This window comes from Xiphophorus hellerii, chromosome 22 (genome assembly GCF_003331165.1).
Source record: "Xiphophorus hellerii strain 12219 chromosome 22, Xiphophorus_hellerii-4.1, whole genome shotgun sequence".
Classification (NCBI taxonomy): Eukaryota; Metazoa; Chordata; class Actinopteri; order Cyprinodontiformes; family Poeciliidae; genus Xiphophorus; species Xiphophorus hellerii.
The window spans coordinates 859,293-880,207 of NC_045693.1; the positions used below are offsets into that span (position 1 = coordinate 859,293).

The window sequence follows — 20,915 nt, forward strand, 5'->3', positions numbered from 1 at the left end:
TGGACCAGACGGACCTCAGCAGGTCCGGTCCTCCAGAACCCCATCAGAACCAGATGACCGGCTGTGGACCTTGCCCGGTTCTGGTCAGGTTGTTTGGTCAGTGACTGGACTCAGAGGTTCTTTAAAGTCCGTTTTATTGGTTCTGTTCTACAGGTTAAAGTGACGTTACCGAGGCGGAGCGTCAGCCGGACTCAGTCCGGTTCTGGTCCGGTTCTGGCGCTCCGCCTCCCCAAACTCAAACACACAACAGGAAGTGATGTCACACGCTTGGCTCGTTAAATGAAACATTAAAGCGGAAGTGAATAAAACCCGATCAGATTCGGCTCATCCACCTGGTTGCCATGGAGACGGCGTTCACATGGCTCTGGCTTCCGATTGGCTGAAGTCTTCATGATGTCGTCTCAGTGAGTAATCTGATTACTCTCACCTGGTTGCCATGGAGACCCAGTCCATCAAAAAGCAACGTACACCTGACAGAGGTCACCTGACCTCCAGCCAATCAGGACGATTCCTGAACAGGTGAAGTCTGATCGGAGGACTGAGGGGGTAGGGTTGACAGTAAGAGGTCAAAGGTCAGGATCCAAACACCCTAGAAAATCCCTGAAAGCTGCTCCGACCTCAGGCTGCAGCTGCAGCGAGCCGATTGGTTCAAAAAGGTTCGTTAGTGGGCGGGGCTAGTCCGCGGTCACAGGTGCTGCCAGTCGATGGCGACCAGCGTCTGATTGGCCTCCTGAGCGTGACCTATGACCTCAGCAATGCCGTGCTGCCGCCACAGACGCTCGATCTTCTGGTAGCGCTCCGAGCAAAGGTGGAGCGGGTTCCCCCGCCTGCAGGGAACAAATAAAACCAATCAATAATCAGATAATCCCGACTCGGCTCCATCCTGGTTTCATCCGTTCAGACCAAACCAGCAGACCAATGAGGTCGATCACAGATTCACTGATGCTACGCTACGTTCCTCACACCAAACCAAACCTCTTATCGATTATTGATGAGTTAAAGGAAATAAACAATAGCAGATTGACTGAATGCGTATTTACATTTCCAAATGTTTGTTTAATAAAAACAAACATTATAATCCTCCCCGTCATTTGCTCAAATTTACAACTTTAATCTAATCCAGTGGTTCCCCTTTAAATACTGGTGCCAACCTAGTCATAACTAATAACTTATCTGTGGCTCTGCAGCTGATTATCAAAACACCTGTTTTATTGTTCTAAAACAAAGTGTGGCTCAGTTTGAACCCTGCTGCCCCCTAGTGGCCGGAGGCCTGTCTATCAAACACGCCTCTATTGGAGACGAACTGAAGCAAAAGTATGAACAACTAATACGGCTCCACCTGATTACATACCTTTACCACTTTATGACCAATGGTCTATTAAAGGCCTCCAGAAACACTATGGAACAGTAACGGTAAATAAGGGCCATTTGAAAATCAATTGTGTTTAAAATGATACTACTTGAATCAAGAGCAAAATTAATTGGTGATATTTTAATGCAGGGTGATAAAAAAGACCAAACAGAAATAAGAAAAGGGAATCAGTAATAAAACTTATTGGCTCCTGATCAGCATGATAAGGCTCCAGGATGAACTCCGGCCGGCCGGTTCATCTGCTGCCCTGGTTTTGTGAAACAGCCCTGCGATGGATGGGTCCCCCGCCTGGGCCCCAGACAGCAGAGGTAACCAACTCTGAGTAAACCTACCCAGCTCTGTGATGCTCCGGACAGGAGAAATACTCTACTGAGTACAGAAGCCCTGATCAATGGAGCCCAGATAACACGATTCACCATGGCAACAGAAGCAAAAAGGACGTACTTGAGACCAGGGTCGGTTTCTCCATAGTCGTCCAGGTACGGCGGGGGATAGAAGCAGCCCTTAGTTTTACCTGCGACGAACAACACCTGGCTCTCCCTGACCCTGCACACACACACACACCCACCCCCACACACAGGTTACAGCGCCGAAGACTGAATCAACGGGTGTGATCCACGTGGAGGCAGCAGTGTTACCTGAGGAAGAGGCCGATGCCCGCTCCACAGGTGAAGGTGTGGGCAGTGCAGGCTCCGACGTCCTCTCCCTCCACCTCCGTCTGGCAGCAGTAGCTCTGAGAGCACAGCATGCAGCCGCACACCAGGCACAGAGTGGGGGCGCGAGACTTATCCCCACCGGACCGCGGACACCTACACAGGGACACACAGGAGCTAGCGTCAGGGCAGGGGTTAGCGTCAGGAGCTAGCACCATGGGCTAGGGTTAGGAGCTAGGGTCAGGAGCTAGGGTCGGGAGCTAAGGTCAGGGGCTAGGGTCAGGAGCTAAGGTCAGGGGCTAAGGTCAGGAGCTAAGGTCAGGAGCTAGGGTCCGGAGCTAAGGTCAGGAGCTAAGGTCAGGGGCTAGGGTCAGGAGCTAAGGTCAGGAGCTAAGGTCAGGAGCTAAGGTCAGGAGCTAGGGTCAGGAGCTAAGGTCAGGGGCTAGGGTCCGGAGCTAAGGTCAGGAGCTAAGGTCAGGGGCTAGCGTCAGGAGCTAAGGTCAGGAGCTAGGGTCAGGGGTGTAGTCAGCCTGCAGTTCTCCTCCTGTCAGTCGGGAGCGCTCACGTGAAGCTGGAGGCCTGGTTGATCAGGATGCTGTAGTCCTCTGGCAGATCGATCAACCTGTTGGACTCTCTGGGGAACCGCACCAAGACTCCGCCCCCACGGAGCACCTGGCCCACACCTGGATGGCAGCACCACCTGGAGCAACACACACACACTCAGCTAGATTGGGTCAGCTGTTGTTCTGGCTTCTGTTTCTCTAATGTTTTCATGTGTTTCCATGGAAACAGGAACCAGAGACCAGGTGTGAAGGCCAGCAGCAGATCACCTGGCTGGTCAGAAACGGACTGGGAGCAGACTGGGACAGGACTGGAAACGAACTGGGAGCAGACTGGGACAGGACTGGAAACGAACTGGGAGCAGACTGGGACAGGACTGGAAACGAACTGGGAGCAGACTGGGACAGGACTGGAAACGAACTGGGAGCAGACTGGGAGAGGACTGGAAACGAACTGGGAGCAGACTGGGACAGGACTGGAAGCGGACTGGGAGCAGAATGATAACGGACTGGGAGCGGACTGGGAGCAGAATGATAACGGACTGGGAGCGGACTGGGAGCAGACTGGGAGCAGACCCCTCCCCCATGCGCTCCATCACCTTGCGGACTCTGGCTGGGGGGCAGAGGGTAGGATCAGGGTCAGAGTTCGTGACTAACACATGGCACAGCTTCACAGCTCCTCCTCCTCCTTCTGCCCCCCCAGGGTTGGGTTTTGATCTGAAGCACCTGGCAGCTCACCTGGACCGGTGGTCAGGTGGGTTACCTGTGGATGAGCGGCTCCAGCAGTGTGCGGTGGTTCTGGTACAGCAGCAGCAGGTTGGAGGGAAGACTGAGGTAGCTACACAGCGCCTCCCACTGGCCAGGTCCAGTACCTGCAACCAATAACAGACAGGTTCAGGTGAAGCTGCTGCAGGTGGAGGTGTGCAGCGTGCAGGTGTTCTCACCCAGTAGGTCAGCAGGGGGCGACGCAGAGTTCATGTAGTGGAAGAAGAGGGCTGCGGTCCGGAGGAAGGGCAGGACGCCGGCTCTGACACACCTCCACAGGCGCCACCCAGAGGACACGTCAGGTAAACACCTGCTCAACGCACACACACACGCCTGGTCAGCCAATCACATTCTCCACCCACACGCCCGATGGAACAACCGTCACACACCTGCCCAGGTGATCCCTCAGTCTGCCGTACAGCTGACAGGTGAGTCGCTCCTCCTCCGACTCCTCGCCGTCCTGATCCATACTCGGCTCACCTGGACACCACAGGGACAGGTGAGTGACAGACAGGTGAGGGACTAGCCGTCTCTGTCTGAATGTCCTTCCCTACCGGCGGTGAAGGTGAGCAGAACCTGAACCAGGTGAGCCACAGTGACCAGGTGAAGCAGGTGAAGGTGAGCTGAATCCACAGAGCTTCGTCCTGATTGGTCCAGACTGTGCAGGGAGCCGGAGGACAAGACGCTGTACACCTGCAGACAGGAGGGCAGGGGTCACCTGGGGGGTCACCTGGGGGTCACCTGGACACTACCGGGACTCACCAGCAGGTGGAACATGTCCACATCCAGGATGCAGGGAGCGTCCTCCAGCTGGGAGTCCGGAACCAGAACCAGAACTGGACCAGACAGAAACCAGTTATTGTGTGCGTGTGTAGTGTGTGTGTAGTGTGTGTGTGTGTAGTGTGTAGTGTGAGTGGGTGTGCGTGTGTGTGTAGTGTGTGTGCGTGTGTGTGTAGTGTGTGTGTAGTGTGTGGTGTGTAGTGTGTAGTGTGAGTGGGTGTGCGTGTGTGTGTAGTGTGTGTGTGTGTGTGTGTAGTGTGTGTGTGTGTGTAGTGTGTGGTGTGTGCGTGTGTGTGTAGTGTGTGTGTGTGTGTGTAGTGTGTGTGTAGTGTGTGTGTGTGTAGTGTGTGTGTAGTGTGTGTGTGTGTAGTGTGTAGTGTGAGTGGGTGTGCGTGTGTGTGTAGTGTGTGTGCGTGTGTGTGTAGTGTGTGTGTAGTGTGTGGTGTGTAGTGTGTAGTGTGAGTGGGTGTGCGTGTGTGTGTAGTGTGTGTGTGTGTGTGTGTAGTGTGTGTGTGTGTGTAGTGTGTGGTGTGTGCGTGTGTGTGTAGTGTGTGTGTGTGTGTGTAGTGTGTGTGTAGTGTGTGTGTGTGTAGTGTGTGTGTAGTGTGTGTAGTGTGTGTGTAGTGTGTGTGTGTGTAGTGTGTGTGTGTAGTGTGTGTGTGTGTGTGTAGTGTGTGTGTAGTGTGAGTGTGTGTGCGTGTGTGTGTAGTGTGTGTGTAGTGTGTGTGTGTGTAGTGTGTGTGTGTGTGTAGTGTGTGTGTGTAGTGTGAGTGTGTGTGTGTGTAGTGTGAGTGTGTGTGTGTAGTGTGTGTGTAGTGTGTGTGTGTGTGTAGTGTGTGTGTGTGTGTAGTGTGTGTGTAGTGTGTGTGTGTGTGTGTAGTGTGTGTGTGTGTGTAGTGTGTGTAGTGTGTGGTGTGTAGTGTGTGTGTGTGTGTAGTGTGTGTGTAGTGTGTGTGTGTGTAGTGTGTGTAGTGTGTGTGTGTGTAGTGTGTGTAGTGTGTGTGTAGTGTGTGTGTAGTGTGTGTGTGTGTAGTGTGTGTGTAGTGTGTGTGTAGTGTGTGTGTTAGTGTGTGTGTGTGTGTGTGGTAGTGTGTGTGTAGTGTGTGTGTGTAGTGTGTGTGTAGTGTGTGTGTGTGTAGTGTGTGTGTAGTGTGTGTGTGTGTAGTGTGTGCGTGTGTGTAGTGTGTGTGTAGTGTGAGTGTGTGCGCGTGTGTGTGTAGTGTGTGTGTAGTGTGTGTGTGTGTAGTGTGTGTGTGTGTGTGTGTAGTGTGTGTGTAGTGTGTGTGTGTGTAGTGTGTGTGTGTAGTGTGTGTGTGTGTGTAGTGTGTGTGTGTGTGTGTACCTGACAGCAGCCTGATGAAATGGTTCTGAACGGTTCTGATTGGAGCAGCGGTCCAGCAGGCTGAACTGAACCGGGTCAGAGAACTCAGACAGTCATTCTGAAACACAACAGGTCAGGCAGAGGTCAGAGGTCAGAGGTCACCCTAAGGCTGAAGGCATAATACCAGGAGGCGCTCTCACCTGTCGACAAGGTAAGCTTCCAAACAACGGCTTCTTCTCATCCATTAGGAGGCGCTCTGCAACGAAAAGACAGGAAACTAAATCACTCCTGACCTGGGGTTACCTGCCAGGTAACGAGTCAGAAGATGACCTGTAGGCCAACCTACCTATGCTCTGCATGGTGTAGGCGCAGGTGGACCAGCTCAGCACCGGGACTCGGGGGTCCTGCTCGTTGGGGTTGACCTTGAGGCCGACCTTGTAGGCCGACATGCTGAAGGTGTTGATCATCTCACTGACGCCGCTGGAGAACGGATTCCTGAGGGAGGAAGTGACATCACTGCTGACATCATCAGCAGTAGCGCTCAGCCCCGCCCCCCAGGCGTTGGGACTCACTGTGGAACAAAGCTGACCCCGAACCCGTCAGGAACCGCTGGCTCCGCCTGCTGGGCCGCACCTGCAACAGACACCCACCTGAACACCTGAATGCCGGCTGATAGCCCCGCCCCCTGGCAGGTGACTGACCGTGTGACTGCTTCCTGTGGGTGGAGTCTAGTGCTGCTGCTTGCTGATTGGTTCTCTTCAGCCAGGTCTCCAGACACGAATGCTCCAAGCTGAGGACAAACAGCCGTCAGGAAGCTCCGGCAGCGCGGCACGTCACACCTGTACCTGAGTGTGGGCGCTACCTGCGGGCAGGTGAGCAGGCGTGAGGCAGCAGGGGGATGACGGTGTTGCTCAGACATTCGCACAGCGGACACAGGAACTCCCCGTTCTCCACGTCGTAGCTGGTGTGACCTCTGAGCCGCTGCTGCCGCCGCTGCTCCTTCTGCTGCACCGCCTCAAAGTACCTGAGCACACACAGGTGGGGGTCAGGTGGGGTCAGGCCAGCTGGCTGCCGATGGGACGACGTGGCTGCAGGGGGTCACCTCTGCCAGCAGGTGGCGTGCATGATGTGTCCGCAGCTGGCGGTGTGGACGCCCACTGAGAGGTCAGGGTGCACGAAGAGCGGGTCGAGGCGTTCTACAACAGAGAGACGAGTCGTCAGCGCCGACCAATCGGGGAACAAGCGGCTGGACGCAGCAGCTAAGCTCCGCCCACCTGGGTCGGGGACGCCGCGACTGCGGTTCTTGGACAGCACGGTGGATCTCTGGATGAAGGCTGCCAGCACCATGGCTCTGCCGTGACCTCTGACCTCCTGCTCCTCTTGACACAGGATGCAGGTGACCAGCTGGCGGCGCTCGGCCCCGCCCACCCGCCTGGGGCCCACACAGATCTGAGCGGCACAGGTGGGCTCCGAACTGGGAGGACTGGGAGCAAAAAGGAGAACACAGTGGAGACAGAGAAAAACCACTGGACAGGTGCGTGTCTAGGTGTATACAGAGCTGTGCCTCCAGCTGTGCCTCCAGCTGTGCCTCCAGGTGTGCCTCCAGGTGTACCTGTGCTCGGCGGTGGTGGCGGCCGCCTCCAGCTCCTCCATGCTCTGCTGGAACAGCTCCTTGTTCTCGTTGATGAAATGTTTCTGCATCTCAGACATCTGGGCCATGACCTTCTCCCTGCGGAGCCGCGCCATCTCCGCCTTCCGCTTCCTCTCCGCCTTGTCCTTGTCCCTCACCGTCTGCAGGAAGCCATCCAATCAGAGCAGAGGGCGGGTCAGACAGGCGCCGTCCAATCAGAGCAGAGGGCAGGTCAGACAGACGGGAAGTGAAGGACTCACCTCCTCTGGGCGGCGGCCATGGCTGACGCTGACGCTGGAGCCAGACGTTCGCTCCCTCGTGGTTTTGATGTTTCCCACCATCTGCACACCAACACACCACGTCTAACTCACTGGGAACCAGTCAGGCCACTGGAGCAGCTACACCTGCAGCTGCAACTACCTTGAGGATCCAGGTGATCATGTCCTTGTGGACCTCCAGGTGAGGGGCGCTCTGCAGGTTCTCCAGCAGAGCCAGGATGCTTCCAGAGGTGCTGGGAGCCTCACCTGGACCTGAACACACAGGTGAATCACAGTCAGACCGGCTGCTCCTCACCTGGACACCAGGTGAGCTGAGCTCAGGTACCGACGTGTGATCTTGCTGCTGAAGGTGAAGGAGATGTCTTCGTCTCCGCCGCTGCTCTCCAGCTGCTGCTGCTCCTCCAGCAGCGCCATGGCAACCAGGTGCAGCACCTGTAGGGAGAGGGAGAACTGGATCCAGCACCAGACCCAGGTCCAGAACCAGACCCAGAATCAGGTCCAGAACCAGAACCAGACTCAGAACCAGACCCAGAACCAGAACCCACCCTCTGCAGCATGGACTCGGTCCAGCCTCCTCCGCTGGGCTCTCCTGCCCACTGCAGCACGGCGCCCTCTAGTGCCAGCAGCGCGTCGCTCTGCAGCAGGTTGACCAGGCTGGCGAACGGCGGGCAGAGGGGGGGCGGCCGGGGCGGGGGCAGGGCTGTAACGCACACACAGGTTACCATGGTGACCAGGTGAGTCTCTGATGGCTCTGTATCTCGTTAAGGAGCTGCCACAAAATTAATTAAATGTTTTTACAGTAACGTTATAACATTTGTTGTTTTTTTTAAAGTAAATTAAAAAGATGTTTAAAATAAGTTGCTTTATAGCTAAAAGGGTTAAAGGTCAGAGTTCGGCGCAGCGCCTGCAGCTGACGGCTGGACCCACTCTGGTACCTGCAGGGCAGAATAATTTCTGAATTTGTATTATCCAACCGGCTTCACTGTTAACAGAACTGTAGAAAAAAAAGATTTTTTGTGCCAAAATATCTTGTATGCAGCGGGTCTGTGGGGGTCAAAGGGCACGCCGAAGCCTAAATCTTATTGGCCAGTTTGCTTTTGTTAATCTGGCGGCTTGGCGTTACTCTGTGAGCTAAAAATGAACGAGTGGAGTTTGAACCTCCTATAGTTCTAAGAAGTGGTTTGGACCCGGCGGAGCTTTTTAACGTGTGCGGTTCTGACGGGTCGCTGGTTCTGACGTCCGCTCTTTCTGAGCGACTCAGACTGCGAGTTAAACCATTTAATCTAGTTGAAACATTTCCCAAAAGCAAACATTGTTGCTTCACCTTCTGTCCTCTGGACGTGTGAAGCTGTGACCAGCAGCCTCGTCTCTCCGAGGTCACAGGGTCGGCTTCGCTCTCACGTCTTTCATTTAGCATCGATTGTAAAGAGAAAAAATGTCCGCTGGGTAAATTTAGGGTTGAGCTGGTGGCCTGGACAGCCGGTTGTGCTCTGGCAGGTCCGGTGCGGCGATAGTTTAGTGCTGCCCTCAGATCTGTCGGACATTTTTTCCGACTTCTGCCGATGTCAGCCACCAGGTGAGCTGTCAGCTACTCAAAAAACAGCTCATGACCCGGCGACCCGCCAGAACCGCACACGGTAAAAAGCTCAGGCTGAATCTTAGAACCACGAGAGGATCGAACTCCAGCCATTCCTCTTCAGTTCACAGAGTAACGCCAAGCCGCCAGATTAACAAAAGCAAACTGACCAATAAGATTTAGGCTTCGGCGTGCCCTTTGACCCCCACAGAAGTACACGATGTTTTGGCACAAAATAAATTTTTTTCTACACAGTTTTGTTAATAGTGAAGAGGGTTGGACTATAACTATTCTTTTTTTTATTTAAAGGAAAATCTCAAGGTCTCACAGCTGCAGCTGCCGCAACAATCAAACCGTCATTCAGAATCAGACCGTCATTCTGGGTCATTCAGAATCAGACCGTCATTCTGGGTCGTTCAGAATCAGACCGTCATTCTGGGTCGTTCAGAATCAGACCGTCATTCTGGGTCGTTCAGAATCAGACCGTCATTCTGGGTCATTCAGAATCAGACCGTCATTCTGGGTCGTTCAGAATCAGATCGTCATTCTGGGTCATTCAGAATCAGACCGTCATTCTGGGTCGTTCAGAATCAGACCGTCATTCTGGGTCGTTCAGAATCAGACCGTCATTCTGGGTCGTTCAGAATCAGACCGTCATTCTGGGTCGTTCAGAATCAGACCGTCATTCTGGGTCGTTCAGAATCAGACCGTCATTCTGGGTCGTTCAGAATCAGACCGTCATTCTGGGTCGTTCAGAATCAAACCGTCATTCTGGGTCGTTCAGAATCAGACCGTCATTCTGGGTCGTTCAGAATCAAACCGTCATTCTGGGTCGTTCAGAATCAAACCGTCATTCTGGGTCGTTCAGAATCAAACCGTCATTCTGGGTCGTTCAGAATCAAACCGTCATTCTGGGTCATTCAGAATCAAACCGTCATTCTGGGTCATTCAGAATCAGAAAAGCTCCAGCAGGGAATCAAAGTTAAAACGGTGAACTAAGAACTTGTGATCACATAAAACGATAACCTGGTAAATCACTACTGATGGCTACATTAGTAAGACCAGGAAGTAATCGTACATGTCTGATTGTGATAAAGCCAAAATAATTCATGTCCTGCCCTTCGTGTTGCTCTGGACCGTGAAGCGGCCCCCGGCCTCAGGTTGGTGACCCCTGACCTATGACAGGAACCGCTGCTCACCTGTGTCCTCGCCGTTCTGTCTCCTCAGCTTCCTCTGAGCCTCCTCTGCCTGAAACGCAATCCGTAACCATGACAACCCGTAACCATGACAACCCGTAACCACCCGCCGGAGCCCGACCGGTTCCGACCCGGTTACCTTGGACTGATCCGCCCGGCTGTAGTGATGGAAGTAGAGGTCGAAGTGTCTGGACCACTCAGGACGCAGCTCATACAGGCCCCGCCCCGTCACACCTGGCTTCCTGTCAACACAACACACCTGCTGCTGACCGCTGTTAAGGTGGACATGTTTAAGGCGGAAGGCCAACAAACACAGACTGACCTGAATGATGCAACGCTGTCAATGACTCTCTCCAGACCCGTCTCCTTGTTGCCCTGAAAAACACCATGCAGCCAGGTGAGCAGCCAGGTGAGCAGCCGGGTAACCATGGTAACGGCTGTGTCTTACGTTCTCAGGCAGACCCTTGACCAGCTCGCTGTGAGCCATGGGTCTGATGCACAGCTGGTGGAGGATCTCCCTCCTGACCTCATCCAGCGGCTCCACCTGGCCGACGCCAGGAACGTAGCGCTCACCTGGAGGACCGGGACACATCGGAGGTCAGCTCACCTGCTGCAGGTCAGCCGGAGGTCAGCCCACCTGCTGCAGGTCAGCCCACCTGCTGCAGGTCAGCCCACCTGCTGCAGGTCTGCCCACCTGCTGCAGGTCAGCCGGAGGTCTGCCCACCTGCTGCAGGTCAGTCGGAGGTCAGCTCACCTGTCGGACTCACCTACCACCATGATGACGAGATGCAGCATCTCCTCTATCAGCGTGTTCTGTTGGGCCAGGTCCTGCACACAGAGCGCACAGAACCGGGTCAGAACATCAGAGAATTATATGTCCATATCGCCCATCTCCAACCTGACCCGGTTCTGGGTTCTGACCCGGTTCTGACCTTGTTGGCCTCCCTGTATCTCCTCCGCAGGTCGGCGGCGCTGAAGGTGTGGAAGAGTTCGAAGCGGCTCAGAACGATCATCAAGAAGTGGTTCGGATCCATCATGGAGGCGCCGACCTGGAGAAACAGCAGCCGTTACCAGACCCAACCAGAACCAGAACAGAACCAGAGCTGACCCAAGCAGGACCAACCAGAACCAGCGTACCTGCAGCATGGCCAGGTCCTTGTCGAACATCTCCACTCTGCACTTGACGTTGTGATAGTAGTAGATCTGGAACACAGGAAGCATCAGCCGCTGTTGCTGCACACCTGAGCCTCTCAGCCAATCACAGACACTCACCTGGTTGATCAGAGAGAAGCCGTTCCTCCTCCACATCCCAGCATGCACCTGTGCACAGAGCACCAGGCAGCGCAGAGGCAGCTCTATCAGCAGGTGAGGGCTGAGCTCCCCCTGGTGGACAGAGGCAGTGATTGGTCAGGAGCCTGGAGGTCGACCGGCCGCCGGCCGGAGGTCACCCAAACAGAGGTCACCCGACCGGAGGTCGCCCGGCTGGAGGTCACTCGAACAGAGGTCGCCAGGAGGTCACCCAGCCGCCCACCAGAGGTCACCCGGAGGTCGCCCACCAGAGGTCACCCTGAGGTCGCCCGACCAGAGGTCACCCACCAGAGGTCAACCACAGATCGCCCACCAGAGGTCGCCCGGCCGCACAAAAAAGAGGTCAACCAGAGGTTGCCTGTCGACTGACCAGGGGCAGCTGTTCGGGGAGTCGTGACGCCACCTCGGTCCTGCTGAGGAGAACATGGAGTCCTGAGAGGAGAAACAGCCAGGTGAGGATCAGGTGAGCTGCAGATACCGTGATGCTCCTCTGGTCGCTCCCACTCACCTGCTAGCAGCCTGCATACAGGCAGGTGGATGGACACCTTCTCCTGGGACACCTGGTACCTGAAGGTGTCCACGGCGTGACCCGCCAGGCTCAAGCTGATTGGCTGCTCGCCGTCCGGCAGGTCGCTCTGGCACTGACTGAGCGCGCTCAGACACTTCTTATACGCCTCGATCAGAACGTGCTCCTGAGGGCGCAGATGGTCACATGATCAACACCTGAGTAACACAAGCCCCGCCCCCAGAGTAACTAGGTATTGTTGGCCAAGATCTCCAACATCCTGGGTCACATGATGAATGCATGCAGCTTGTTGCTGCAGGGACTGCAGGCTCGCGTCAGTGCTGCACCATGCTACATGCTACGGCTACATGCTACACGCTGCAGCTCGCGTCAGAGCTGCACCATGCTACATGCTACAGCTACATGCTACACGCTGCGGCTCACGTCAGTGCTGCACCATGCTACATGCTACAGCTACATGCTACACGCTGCGGCTCACGTCAGTGCTGCACCGTGCTACATGCTACGGCTCACATCAGTGCTGCACCATGCTACATGCTACAGCTACATGCTACACGCTGCAGCTCGCGTCAGTGCTGCACCATGCTACATGCTACAGCTACATGCTACACGCTGCGGCTCACGTCAGTGCTGCACCGTGCTACATGCTACGGCTACATGCTACACGCTGCGGCTCACGTCAGTGCTGCACCGTGCTACATGCTACGGCTACATGCTACACGCTGCGGCTCACGTCAGTGCTGCACCGTGCTACATGCTACACGCTGCGGCTCACATCAGTGCTGCACCGTGCTACATGCTACGGCTACATGCTACACGCTGCGGCTCACGTCAGTGCTGCACCGTGCTACATGCTACGGCTACATGCTACACGCTGCAGCTCACGTCAGTGCTGCACCGTGCTACGGCTACATGCTACACGCTGCGGCTCACGTCAGAGCTGCACCGTGCTACATGCTACGGCTACATGCTACATGCTGCGGCTCACGTCAGTGCTGCACCATGCTACATGCTACGGCTACATGCTACACGCTGCGGCTCACGTCAGAGCTGCACCGTGCTACATGCTACGGCTACATGCTACACGCTGCGGCTCACGTCAGAGCTGCACCGTGCTACATGCTACGGCTACATGCTACACGCTGCGGCTCACGTCAGAGCTGCACCGTGCTACATGCTACGGCTACATGCTACACGCTGCGGCTCACGTCAGAGCTGCACCGTGCTACATGCTACGGCTACATGCTACGGCTCACGTCAGTGCTGCACCGTGCTACATGCTACGGCTACATGCTACACGCTGCGGCTCACGTCAGAGCTGCACCGTGCTACATGCTACGGCTACATGCTACGGCTACATGCTACACGCTGCGGCTCACGTCAGAGCTGCACCGTGCTACATGCTACGGCTACATGCTACACGCTGCGGCTCACGTCAGTGCTGCACCATTCCTGCATCATGGTGATGATGTGCGTCAGCTTCATCTGCAGGGTGAAGGCCGCCTCCCACTCCGGCTCCATCTCGATGTGTTGGCCCACCTGTCTCACCACCGGGTCCATGCCCTGCAGGGACACGCAGGTCCAGTGAGGAGCGGGCCCCAGCTGCAGCTCCTCCTCCTGGCCGCAGCTTACCTGCATGCACCTGAGCAGGTCCAGGAAGGCTTCGAAGCCATCCAGGAACTTGGTTCTGAGTTGCTGGCTCCACTGTGGGGGCGGGGAGATCAGGACGTACCTGCAGACACAGCGCACCTGGTGAAGGGCCTGGGGGGAAAACACCAGGTACCGGGCCAGACCGGGCCTTACTTCAGGTCTCCGATGAGGCTCTGGACCCGGCCGAACTTGAAGGCCTGCTGGGCGGTGTAGCGGTCGAACTGGAAGCGGCCCTGAGCGTCGCGGTGGCGAAGCTGATCCACGAAGGTTCTGATGATGGTCATCATCAGGTTCTCCTCCACCATCAGCATCCGGGCCTGCAGGTACACACAGCCGCTTCTGAACCGGCCCACTTCCTGACGCCAGCGGTGGCTGCACTCCAACAGGTGAGAACTGGTGAGCATAGGCTCCGCCTCCTTCGTCTGAGACTCACTACGCCTGAGCCGGCTTCCTTAACGCTAACGGCAGCAAAGCTAACTGTGGCTAAAGGCTACAGATAGCAGCTCACTAACATTTACAGATCTCTGAAGCCTTCATGCTTTACATTATTAATTTTCTGATCACTGCAGTAGGTGGTAAATAGATAATCAATTATCCTCAAAAGCTATTGATTTCTCATTCAGTCAAAACTAATCAACACTGTTTCCTCAAAGTAACGTTCTGTCGTTTGCATAGTGAACTTATTTAATAAGTTTAAAACGATTTAGTTAATTTTATGCACTGCAGATCCGCTAGAGGGCGCCAGTGAGCCGGTTCAGACTGTGAACTGGTTCCAGTCCAGGCTGTATTCCTCCAGTCTTCCACTCAGAGTTTCTAGATGAACAGTTGACCTCTGACCCCGCCCTCCTGGCGGTGTTGGACCAGAACCCACCTCAGCTCAGCAGAACCGGGTCAGTACCACCGGGGAACCAGGAACTCACCAGCGAGGGAACAGTGAAGATCTGTACCGACAGGTCAGTGACGGAGAACTGCCGGTCGTGGTCGTCTCTGATGAAGTCGCTCTGCAAGCGCTCATAGTTCTGGGGTCGGGGGTCGGGGGTCAGGGGGGGACAGAGAGAGAGCGGTGTTGGGGCAGCAGAAGAAGAAGAGCTACTCACCACGGTCGGCACGGTGAACAGCTGCACCGACAGCGCCGTCACCGACACCAAGCGGTCGTGGTCGTCCTCCATGAAATCTGTCTGCAGCCGTCTGTAGTTCTACAGGGGGACAGGTCACCTCTGGGTCAGAGGTCAGCCCCCAACACATACTGCTGTTACCAGGGAACCAATCAGAGCCCAGCAGAGTGTGGCTGCCATCAGTTGGTTCTGCTGACCTCTGACCTGCAGCACGACATGGGTCACCCAGAACCGGTTCTACTGGTTCATTTCAGTGGTGATCAGAACCAGAACCAGAGGTCACACTGACCTACGAGACTGGTCTGGATCTAAACCTGGACCTGGTTCTGGACCAGTTTCTCAACTCAGAACCTAGGTACAGTTCTGCAGGCGGTCCAGTCCAGGTTGGGTCAGGTCAGGTGGGTTCTGAGTGTGGTCAAGTCTGTCCGGTCCATCTGGTCCGGTCCAGTCCAGTCGGGTCCGGTTACCTTGGCAAACCGGATTGCGAACAGCTTCTTGAACTTGCGGTCCATCAGCAGGCTGTTCATGAGCAGCTGGTGGTAAACGTTCCGAGCTCCTGCACAGACAGCCAGAACCATCAGAACCATCAGAACCTGCCAGGCCTGGCGCCCTCCCCAGCCTGTGAACTCTGACCTTTCCACATCTTGGAGTCATTCAGCATCAAGCGGTCCACCAGTGAGGAGTTCTCGCCCTCCGGACCGGGTCGCAGCCCCACCTGGCACAGGACCCGCCTCAGGCCATCTGAAAGAGCCACAGTGAGCGAAGCCGTGCCCCAGGGCATCGTGGGTAATGCGGCCGAGACGTACCAGAGTACTGGATGAGCTGGCCCAGCCAGCTGAGCGCCTTCAGAGCGAAGCACTGATGAGCCACCAGCGCCGAGTGCATCACCTGGACCCGCAGGGGCTTGGACTGCCGGCTGGTGCTCCTCTGAGGGGCAGAGGTCAGGGGTCAGAGGTAAGGGACAAACTCTGGCTCCGCCCACACAGCTGTCTGCAGCTCACCACAATGACGGCCTTCGCCTGTTCACAGAACTGATGGTCCCCGAACCGGACCGACTTCCTGCCCTGCAGAGACAGAGAGGGTCACGACCAGAGGTCACGCCGACCTACGAGACCCGTCTGGATCTAAACCCGGACCCGGTTCTGGACCGGACCAGAACTAGTCCAGGTGCTGTACTGACGTCTCTGTCCACGGTGGTGGCGAAGCTGACGGCTTCCTTCTGGCTGCAGCTGACGGCTTTCTGCAGCGTGTAGATGACCTGCTCGTAGGTGTGGGCTTCATCATTAAACAGCATGCAGTAGTAGCTGTCGCTCCGCTGCCTGGAGGGGAAAGAGACACTCAGAACAGCAACACGCCACTCTGCTGCTGCTAAAGCTAACCTTATTTATGAAGCAGCTAGCAATCCCACAATGCACTGCAAGCCTTCTCTCTGTCCTGACCCAAGGCCCAGCGGCCAGCCGGTCCTCTTGGGATGCGCTTATCAAAATATTCACTAAGATCCAAAACGTTTGTTACTAAAGAACAAAAAAAGTCAACAAGGCGTGTTCAAATTAATGACCCAACAACAATAATAGTCTAGTAATTATTGTTTCAACAAGGTGTTGTGCCACTCTGAGCGTTTCGGCTCTGCTAAATAAAAAACGGACTCAAAGACCGACTGACCATCAGAGCAGGAGTTTAAATCGGCTCACCGGCCTCCGCTGTGATTAATAATCACTAAATAAACATCCAGCCTGAAAACCTGATGTCGTAACGGACCGAACGTTGTGTTTTCAACCCAATCTCTGCTCGGCTTGCGGTTGCCACGGCAACAAAGAGAGCGAAAAGGTCGTCGTGGTTTAGAGCGGATCACCTGTTCAGGTGGTTCCGTTTACCTGTGGCCGTTCAGCCGCGTTCAGAGTTTCTGAACGTTCAATAAACCACAAACTTGGACTAATGACCTGGTTCCTTTGTGAGTTTACGCCACAACAAACATCAAACAGGACAAATTTATTTCATTTAGTATTTAACAAACAAATGGCTCCTACCGCAATAATTATATGAAATTAATATCATTAATATGAATTGTTGGATATTAAAAACCAGCTTGCTGCTCTCTGGCGTTGAGCTCAGAGTCTGAGAGGATTTTCCTCCATCAAACATCAGATTAATTTTCGCCTCTTATTTAGTGGAAATATTGATGTTGGTGAGACTTTCTCCAAAATGATAACCTTTCTAGCTCCGCTGCTGAAAATGAGGAGCAACATTCACAAATGACATTGAAATCAAATCCAGTTCAACATCTGAGCTGATTCCTCTGGATCCTGTTGGAGGAAAAATATCTAAACTTCACAAGATGTGCTTTAACCTAACAGAGCTCTGTGGTTCCTGCTGGCAGTCTGAAGTTTCTCATATTGAGGTCAAAGTTCAGATCTGCCATAACTGACTGACAGCTGCTGCCTCAGGTTTGTAACCAGTTTCTGACTGAGAAACCAGTAACCTGCTCCCAGTCTCAGAATCTCACTGAGGAAGAAACTGCATCAGGTTTCTATCACTTCAATATTTCTGCTGTATCTGATGGATATAAAATAAATCAAAAGAGTTTCATTTACGGTTTTTATATCTTCATGTCATGGGGCAGATCTCAGACAAAACGTAGATGTTGGTTTCAAAAAGTTTGGGCATCCCTGGTTTAGAGGCTAGCTGTTAGCCAAGGAGCTAACAGGGTTAGCTAGCTGAACCTGGTGCTCAGTTATTGTGTCTGAGCTATTAGCTTAGCATGATTAGCATCTTCGCATTAAAAACTGTTCCAGTCTGATCAATCCCTGGAGCAGCAGCAGCTCAGGTTTGGCCCAGTCTGGGCCAGTTAGGCCCAGCTCAGTCCAGTCCGGACCACTGTGACCCGGTTTGACCTGTTCGGGACCTACAGCGGCTCCAGGCCTGCAGGCAGCTGGTCCTCCTGCTCCCAGGTCAGCAGGTCGACGGCGTACTGCAGGATGATGGAGAAGATGCTATAGCTCCTTTCCTCCACAGCAGGGGGCAGCAGAGAGACCGGGTCCTGGAACACAGGCAGCAGGAACACGCTGTGAGTCTGGGCCCGGGCGGGTCAGAACCGGGCCAGCAGCGGTCTCACCTCCTCAGTCTCCAGGTTCCGGTTGGCAGGCGTGTGGTTCTGGCAGGACGGACCGGTCTTCCAGGCCTCGGCGTCTCCACAGTCGCAGAAGCCTCCGCCTCCTGACGTGGTCATCTGGGGACAGAGAAGTCCGGTCAGCCGGGTTCTAGTGGTTCTGGTTCTGGTTGGACTCACCCGGTAGCGATGGTGGCGGTGGGCGCTGGACAGGAAGCACTGCATGCACAGAACACAGGTCGGGTCGGCCGCACACTCCCTGAGGACACACCGGATCAGAGCAGGTCAGAACCTCGGCCCGGTTCTGAACACTGAACACTGGCTTTGCTGCCATCCTGTTCCAAAACCAGTCTGAAGAACCAGTTCACAGCTGGCGAACCAGAACCTGTGAGAATAGAACCTCGACCTGACCTCCAGGGAAACACAGAACCGGGTCCGAAAGACTCCTACACCTACCAGTCCCTACCGGACCAAACCGGTCTCTAACGGATTATACCAGTCCCTACCGGACTAAACCGGTCCCTACCAGATCAAACCGGTCCCTACTGGACCTTACGGACCCTACAGGTCCAAACTGGTCCCTACCAGCGAGACTGGAGGTCCTCCAGGCCACTAGAGGGAGTCGACCAGCGGACTCAGTACAGACAGGATGTGCAGAAGAAAGTTTTAGGAAGGCAGAAATGTTGCTCTTCTTCACATCAACATTACAGCAGCATATTTACGTTGGTGATCTTAGCGACTCCAGACTCCCCCTAGTGGACTGGAGGACTTCAGCCTGTGGAGGCAGGTGGCAGTTTTATACTTGCTGTTTTTGCTGTTAGCATAATTTATTCTTGATCTTCTGTTTCCTGTGTTTGCAGCGTTTCCCTGTTTGTGTATTCAGTTAGCATCATTAGCAACGTTAGCAGCTAGTTTCACCGAGTAACGACCTTTTCTTCCTGTTCCTACATCACAGAAATAGAGGCATGAATTATCAGAGAAGGCCAGATTTTGTTGAACGATAAATTGTTCCAGAAGTTATTGTGATAAACAATAATATTGCTGTTTTGAATATAATGGTAATAGCAAAGTAATGCAGGTACACATTCTCAAATTTAAATTTTGATGAACATTTAACACTGAACTGGAAGACATTTTAAATATCCAAAATAAATAAACAAAACAAAGTGAATGATGACATTTATCATCCATGTTTTGGTAGAAAGAGAGAACTGATAAATCATGCCAATGGAAATTATTGATATTGTTTCTCCATGAACAGGTCAGGTGACTTACCTGCAGGAGTAGGTGGGCTCCCCCACCTTGAAGACGTGTCCACAGAGCGCCGCCGCCCCCCCGCCCTGCTGCAGCAGCGCCAGGCCGGCCGCCGGCTCCCCCCCCAGCAGGAACCACTCCATGGGGGCGAGGAGCAGCAGCTGGAGGGCCAGCTCCTCCCGCTGCTCCTCCTGCTGCTCCGCCACGCCGCCCCCCTGGCACAGGACGCGGGGCACGTACTCAGCCAGGTGGCGGTACACCTCCTGCTGCAGGTCGGCACACGCCAGCCAGCGCTGAGGAGGAGGAAGGTCAGAGGTCAATCAGGTTACTGCCAGAAAGAACCGGATAAAACCTGCAGCTGATCCAGAACAGAAACGGTTCTGATGGAAAACACATCCAGATTCCCTTCATCGGTTCCCTGTTAATCCAGATTACAATCTATAATCAATAACCCTAACCCCACTTCAAACTGGTTCTGTTGGGTCCAGCAGTAGAATGGGACGTGGATCCTTCAGTCCCAGTTCACTCTGAATATTTCCCGTATTAAAACTTTCCTGACCTGCTGGCCGGGGTCATCCTGAGCTCCTCCTGTAGTCATGATGCTACCGGCTGCTGCAGGACAAACTGGCCACTCCTCCTCCCTTTCTTCTTCTACTACTCTCCAGTTTGCACCGTTTGCCGTCATTTTAACTTTTGGTTTCCTGTTCTTTTCTCTCCATGGCAGCTCCACCTGCTCTGTGTTCTGATTGGCTGGTTCCTTCCTGGAGGCGGCTGACATGATGCTGCCATCACCTAATCGCTCTCCCTCTCCTGGTATTAACCTACTTCTCTTCTGTCCAGGTATCCAGAACCTTCTTCTCTGGGTCCGAGTCCGGATGCGGTTCCGTGTTCCAGCAGTAATCTGGAACGCTGACCCGGATCCAGCCGCCGCTCTGAGGTCATTACCGGCCGGCTTCAAACCTGCAACCTCAATCTTAGACCCCATGGTTGCCGCCAGGGTCAGGAGGTCCGACCTGACCAGACCTTTGACCCAGGTCCGCCTCAAGGACTCCTCCACACCCAGAGCCTCAGCCTGGGAATCGAACCAGCGACCCTCGGCACCCTGCGGGGTGTCTACAGGAAGGCGTCCACGGCCACGCAGCTCGCCGTCATCCTCAGCTGTTTCCATGGCAACTGTCATCTGGTCCACAGGTGCAATGGGGCACACCTGATCATGTTTGTTAACCTGGCGTGACGTCACCAGCTGTCCAACCACCCACAGCCCGCCAGAACCGACCCAGAACTCCCCAGAACCCAGAATGAGAGTAAGAAGCCCCGCCGCTGCTACCGGGAAGAACAGCTGGAGCTGACAGACGCCAGCTGTGGCTACAGGTGTTCCTCCAGGAGAAGCGGCGCTAGCGCCGTTAGCTCCGCTGAGATTAAGCCGAAACAGGAGCCTCAGAGGCGGCCTGGGTCCGGCGGGCCGCCCCGCAGGACGGACCGCGCCGGACGGACCCGCAGCCTCCGGAGCCACTCACCGAGGCGGTGTCTCCGGGGGAGAAGCTCATGAAGTCAGCGCTTAGAGCGGACGGAGGATCTCTGGAAGGCTCCGCCATCTTGGCTCCTTCTCTCTGCTCGAAAACATCCGGAAGCGGAAACTGTTACGGTGGGGGAGGAGCGTCGGCCAAATTTGGCCACATTAAGGCGGAGCTTATGTCAAATGGGGCGTGGCTCATTTGTTGATTTATTGATTGATTGGTTTTTTTTAAAAAAACAAACAAAGAAACTGAGAAAATGTTTTTATGTTTTTATGACATAAATTAGGGCACTTACTGATGAAATATTC

The 20,915-nt window shown here is 54.5% G+C and overlaps 1 protein-coding gene across 9 annotated transcripts; it reads right to left on the reverse strand.

The window, feature by feature from the left end:
• Positions 1-117: 117 nt before the first annotated feature.
• Positions 118-20,754, reverse strand: ubr2 (ubiquitin protein ligase E3 component n-recognin 2). 9 transcript variants are annotated; one of them, XM_032552739.1, is made up of 46 exons: positions 20,608-20,734; positions 19,112-19,383; positions 18,017-18,095; positions 17,843-17,956; positions 17,637-17,767; positions 15,911-16,049; positions 15,732-15,794; positions 15,537-15,657; positions 15,364-15,471; positions 15,198-15,286; positions 14,536-14,634; positions 13,769-13,932; positions 13,598-13,697; positions 13,400-13,528; positions 11,948-12,131; positions 11,810-11,871; positions 11,404-11,514; positions 11,269-11,334; positions 11,064-11,180; positions 10,899-10,959; positions 10,580-10,704; positions 10,454-10,506; positions 10,271-10,373; positions 10,135-10,183; positions 7,905-8,059; positions 7,689-7,791; positions 7,502-7,611; positions 7,342-7,422; positions 7,064-7,242; positions 6,726-6,934; positions 6,554-6,647; positions 6,314-6,475; positions 6,153-6,241; positions 6,024-6,084; positions 5,798-5,967; positions 5,652-5,707; positions 5,473-5,569; positions 4,113-4,186; positions 3,905-4,043; positions 3,740-3,830; positions 3,530-3,660; positions 3,349-3,457; positions 2,591-2,725; positions 2,011-2,181; positions 1,817-1,918; positions 118-827 (listed from the first exon to the last, which is right to left on the reverse strand). In XM_032552739.1, the coding sequence occupies exons 1-46, from the start codon at positions 20,683-20,685 to the stop codon at positions 686-688; spliced, it is 5,277 nt and encodes a 1,758-aa protein (XP_032408630.1). In that variant the 5' UTR covers positions 20,686-20,734; the 3' UTR covers positions 118-685. The 9 variants fall into 9 exon arrangements, with proteins under 9 accessions (XP_032408630.1, XP_032408631.1, XP_032408626.1 ...); XM_032552740.1 differs by lacking the exon at positions 14,536-14,634 and adding an exon at positions 14,713-14,811; XM_032552735.1 differs by having other exon boundaries at positions 14,536-14,811.
• Positions 20,755-20,915: the final 161 nt, after the last annotated feature.